Below are 5,820 nucleotides of genomic sequence, written 5' to 3'. Positions count from 1 at the left end.
CACAATTTTATATATTTTGAAAACTTTGCATCAGCACATTTGTATTGGCTTTCACAATACCTTCATTGCCTCGCAAATTGTTGTCAGCTGCTCAAGAGTCAGATGAAGAAGCACTACCATTACTTTGATTTGATTTCTTAACATGTTCATTTTCAATATGACGTATGAGGGATCTCCAGTGCAAAAAACCTTCCTTACAATGGCCACAAGAGAATGTCTTGATACCAGTATGTATCAGCATAAGGTGGTTATTGAGCTCATTGAGGTCAGACAAAAAATTATATGGATTGCAATGAATGCAGAGGAAATACCGTGGTCTGCACTGCATAGCTCCTGAAAAGAAAACTGAAATTTTAATAAATCAAACGCAACAACAAGTTATTCTTTCCATTATCTGTTTAGAACAATGTACTGAGTTCGATTCTAGAGACCTCACATTAGGGTGGTTCCAAATAAAAGAGAGAGCCCGGCTTGCACATGGTTCCTGATATCGGATTTCAATCGAACGTGGCATGTTTGCAAGGAAGCTACATTATATTTCCAACAAGCCGCGTTTGGTTAATATTCGAGATTAGAACCATGTGCAAGCCGAGATCAAACATGCTGAAATTGTCATTCTGAACCAACCTATCTCACAGTTTTAAAAGGTTTTAATTTGATATACTTACCCAAAATTGTGCCAAAAATATTACTAACGTATGGAAAGGCGGAAATCTATTCACAATTTCCATGGTAGAGAATTATATAAATAACATTAGTAACAAGCACTCCTGAAAATTTCAGAATAAAGACAAAAGTCTTTAATTATATTAAGTTTGAAAGGAAAAGTTTTTGAACATTTTTTTACTGAAACAAGACATCAACTTCAAAACAGCAAGGAACACAAAACAGATGCATTTTAGATTCTTATTGACTGGTATCCCAAAATGTGCTTTTTAATAGATTTTTTTATATACAATATTAATTTAATCTTTTTGGTTGTTGCAGACTCTACTTCAATTTGATTTGGCACATGAAAATTGTGCTGCAGTTGTCTCTGATGGAGCTGCTTACATGACTCTATGTGCTAAACTTCTGAAAGAGTTGGTTAACCCAAATCTTGTTCACATTCAATGTTGGGCACACAAAACAGATAAAGTGGTTAAAGTTTTCTCTGACAAGCTGCAGATGTTACATGAATGTGTAATGAATACAAAGCAACTTTTTAAAAATACACGGAAGCGGAAGCACAGATATATTCAGTATTTGAAAGATACTTATTCTTTTTCAAAGGCTAAAGAGCCCAAACTTTTCCCTATGCCAGTGATGACCAGGTGGGGTTCCTGGAAAAAGTCAGTTCAGTATATCTCTACCTATCTTGAGGATGTCACAAATTATGCAAAAACCATCCCTGAATCAGAAAAGGTCAACTCTGTGCAATATTTTAAAAAGCTATCTGCAGATGATTTAAAGGTTATTAAAACTGAAGCTGACTTTGTTGTAGAGTACTGTTCCAGTGTCTGTGATTTGATTTTATTTTTAGAAGGATCTCTGTACCCAATGGCACATGTTGTTTATTCTAAGGTAAATGACATCAAGAAAGTGTTTCATTTACTTGGGTCAGCTAGTAATATAACTTCTGTTTTGTTTAAGGAAACAAAATCTAGTCTCCAAAAACTTTCTAATCAGAAGCAAAGAGCTGTGTGTGATAGGATTAAGGCTGTGGCAAAAAAATGTGATGAGATATTGACTGAGTATTTAGCCAATGATACTGCTAGAAATTATTTTCAAGCAGCCCAAACTTTGTTTAACCCTAGTAAAATTGTTTTAGGTTGTTCTGATACAGATTTTGAAACTGCAAAAAATAATATTGCACTGCTTAATAGTATCCCACTCCCTAATTTTAAGGTCTTGCATGGTTTGTTATCAGATGCTGTGAAAGAATATCTCCATTCGAATAATAATAATAATAAGAAAGGTGATGTCATGTGTGAAGCATTGCTGTCAATGAAGACGGATCACCCAGAATTTTTTGCACTGTGTATGCAAGTCCTGCATATGCCAGTGTCAAATGTCGACAGTGAAAGAGCTTTCTCAGCTTATAATGATATTTTAAGTTCTAAAAGGTGCAGGCTCAGTGCTGAAAACACTGAAATCATGATATGTATGTATTTTAGTGACGAAATTGACATGACTGACACAGTTGCTGTTGCTGGACATGACCCTGACAACTCAGTGACCTTGCCATTATCACCAGAGAGTGAGGAGGACCCTGACGACGACCTCTAGACAATTGTATTTTAGTCCAAAATGTTCTGTTTGATGATCACTGACCACAGAAAGATCCATTTTTTTTCTTAATTAAACTGTTGAATCTATTTTATCTTTTTTCTTTTCTAAGTGAACTTTAAACCTAAACACTGTTTTTCAGCAAATTTGCCGATTTTACGACCAAAAAGCATAAAATCGCATAAAATCGTAAAAAACGAAGCATAATCGGAGCATAATTGACCCATTTTCAGAGCATATTTAGGGCATAAATGTTCGCATTTTTAGAGCATAATCGGGCAACTTGAAACGCGCAATTTTCCTATCTCTACACACAGACAGACAGACGTGAAACTTTTTGATCATCACTGGAGTAATAGGCTTCGCTAATCGCTCAGCCAATAAAATAATATAAAAAACTAAAACACAAGAAAACACAATTTTATATATTTTGAAAACTTTGCATCAGCACATTTGTATTGGCTTTCACAATACCTTCATTGCCTCGCAAATTGTTGTCAGCTGCTCAAGAGTCAGATGAAGAAGCACTACCATTACTTTGATTTGATTTCTTAACATGTTCATTTTCAATATGACGTATGAGGGATCTCCAGTGCAAAAAACCTTCCTTACAATGGCCACAAGAGAATGTCTTGATACCAGTATGTATCAGCATAAGGTGGTTATTGAGCTCATTGAGGTCAGACAAAAAATTATATGGATTGCAATGAATGCAGAGGAAATACCGTGGTCTGCACTGCATAGCTCCTGAAAAGAAAACTGAAATTTTAATAAATCAAACGCAACAACAAGTTATTCTTTCCATTATCTGTTTAGAACAATGTACTGAGTTCGATTCTAGAGACCTCACATTAGGGTGGTTCCAAATAAAAGAGAGAGCCCGGCTTGCACATGGTTCCTGATATCGGATTTCAATCGAACGTGGCATGTTTGCAAGGAAGCTACATTATATCGAGATTAGAACCATGTGCAAGCCGAGATCAAACATGCTGAAATTGTCATTCTGAACCAACCTATCTCACAGTTTTAAAAGGTTTTAATTTGATATACTTACCCAAAATTGTGCCAAAAATATTACTAACGTATGGAAAGGCGGAAATCTATTCACAATTTCCATGGTAGAGAATTATATAAATAACATTAGTAACAAGCACTCCTGAAAATTTCAGAATAAAGACAAAAGTCTTTAATTATATTAAGTTTGAAAGGAAAAGTTTTTGAACATTTTTTTACTGAAACAAGACATCAACTTCAAAACAGCAAGGAACACAAAACAGATGCATTTTAGATTCTTATTGACTGGTATGGTGACAATACCCGCGATTGGATGCGTACTTATGAGTAGTATTACCGGTTCCAGCATACATTATCACATTATAGTCTGTCTACACTGTTAAAAATATCTGTCACCTAATGACTTACTGCCTGATTGACACTACTGTAATGTAACAGAAATGTTGTTTTCATTTGAACACTCTCGAAACTTGTGATATTCGGCCCAAAGTGGCCCACAACAAAAACTACTACGTATTACTTTGATGTACATTTACAAGAAAAGAGAAGTTAATTTTGTTTGCAGCACATTTCGTTCCAAAACAGGACACTCGTATTATAACCTTTTTTTTTTTCAAGAGCAAAACAAAGTAACTTCTTTTGGTCGGAAACTTTGTTTCCAACATTTTAATTAACGCTGCTTTTTTACAGTAAGGCCTGTAAAAATACAGTTTATGCTGCTAACAAAATTAATCACATTTTCGCTGTAAATTTACTGCAATTTTTTTAACAGTGACACACGGTTATCCTGTAATTTGGAGTACTTTAACCCTACTTTCGGACTTTCGGGAAGAATCGAAAATTGGACTGTTAGGGATACCAGATGTTACTGTCAGCCTTTTCTTGTCAATAAAACCATGGAGTAGAACTATAATGGAGTTGCAACTAAGTACGTTAGAATGTGCGCCGCGCTGGCTGGCGAAGCTATCTCCTCTGAAGCCAATGTGCTTAGAAATCTCACCCACTCAGTTTTTGGAAGTCTATGGTCTACTGCAGCTAATGATGCCTTTGTTTTGAGTGTAGCATCATTCAAGCTGGAGCTACGACGCCTGGAACGTCGCAAATCTGTTTTCGGCTATGTGCCACCCGTGTATGTAGAGAGAGACAGACAGAGTGAGGGTCATATTTCTTCGAATAGGGCCACTGAATTAAAAGCTTTTACTTCAAATTCTTCCTTTTGTACACATCCGTGAAGACCCTGAACGCCGCAGTGTCAGACGGTTTTTATTTCATGGACATTCATGAACCTGGCTCTGTCTCTTTCTACATACACGGGTGGCACATGGCCGAAAACAGATCTGCGGCGTTCCAGGCGTCGTAGCTCCAGTTTAAATGATGCTACACTCAAAACAAGGGCATCATTAGCTGCAGTAGACCATAGGCTTCCAAAACTGAGTAGGTGAGATTTCTAAGCACATTGGCTTCAGAGGAGATCACTTCGCCAGCCAGCGCGGCACACATTTCAACGTACTTAGTTGCTTCTCCATTATAGTTCTACTCCATGATAAAACCAATATGCACATTGCACACGGAGGTTACGATCATACTAACAAACATGAAGCTACAAAGATGGCGGCTGGACTCCAGTGCGCCTTTTCACCAACACCCCGAGGCGAAAAATAAAAATATGTTTTGTTGAACTTTTGGAGTATATTTTCATAAAATGTTGTAGAAAAACACTAAGGAGTGCAAAGTGTATTAATATCTTGTAGTAGACAAGATGTGTAAGTGTCCGCGGCCTCGAAAAGATGGTGTGTTTTGGTTTTTAGGGTGGTACGCTTTGCAGCGCTTTGGCTTCTGCTTGTTTTGGCCAGTCCTCCTTGGCCCCTGGGCTATTCGTAACTTTGCCAAAATCCGTGCATTTTACGGTTTCTCTTTGGCGTGACTCTTTCGCCTTTCCTGTCAAGAAGTTTGAAGTATGGAGGCTGCAAATCTACTTCAGAAATGAGGTCTAGAAGAGTATATCGCAGTTTTTCGAGGTGAGTTGCGAGCAGAATAAATCACTCTTAACCCAATCTTCTCAAAAATCTTTTCGGCATTTCATGAATTTTGTTCCTTTTCCGAAAGCTTATTACATTTATCTCAAAGATAAGGCAACTTTATCGCCTTGAGTAATTCGAGGCGACGCGTGTATGAAGACCTTGCCCAGTGTATTCTCAACTCCACTTCCACTGTAACAGATTCCGTTCATCATGAGTTCTGAGGAGGACGAGTTCTTCGACCAGGCCTCCGATTCTGATGACGGGGGCACCGTCATCCATCAGGGACAGAGAAGGTCGAAAATCTATGCCTTTGGGGGATATTTCTTCCATAAAGAGAAGGCTTACCCTTCAGTTGCTAAAGTCTATTATAAATGTGTGGAATATGATAAGCTTGACTGTCGAGCTCGGGCTGAGAGCTATATTAGAGCAGAAGAAGTAGTGGAGCTCACCCCTCGGCAGGGCATAATTCAAAATTAATTGAAAATTATTTTTAAATTAATTTAAAAATAATTTCCTT

The 5,820-nt window shown here is 37.3% G+C and overlaps 1 protein-coding gene across 1 annotated transcript in view; it reads left to right on the top strand.

The window, feature by feature from the left end:
- LOC113214890 (uncharacterized) overlaps positions 1–2,577 on the top strand; it is a 9,279-nt gene extending 6,702 nt beyond the window's left edge. The window contains exon 3 of the mRNA XM_026434397.2: positions 988–2,577. Within this exon, the coding sequence (XP_026290182.2) occupies positions 988–2,268 (1,281 nt within the window). The 3' untranslated portion in view covers positions 2,269–2,577. The remainder of the gene's footprint in view (positions 1–987) is intronic.
- Positions 2,578–5,820: the final 3,243 nt, after the last annotated feature.

This window comes from Frankliniella occidentalis, unplaced genomic scaffold, assembly GCF_000697945.3.
Source record: "Frankliniella occidentalis isolate FOCC.00 unplaced genomic scaffold, Focc_3.1 Scaffold87, whole genome shotgun sequence".
Taxonomy (NCBI): Eukaryota; Metazoa; Arthropoda; class Insecta; order Thysanoptera; family Thripidae; genus Frankliniella; species Frankliniella occidentalis.
Note: the sequence above shows the minus strand (reverse complement) of the source record. Positions and strands in the feature narration are given on the sequence as shown.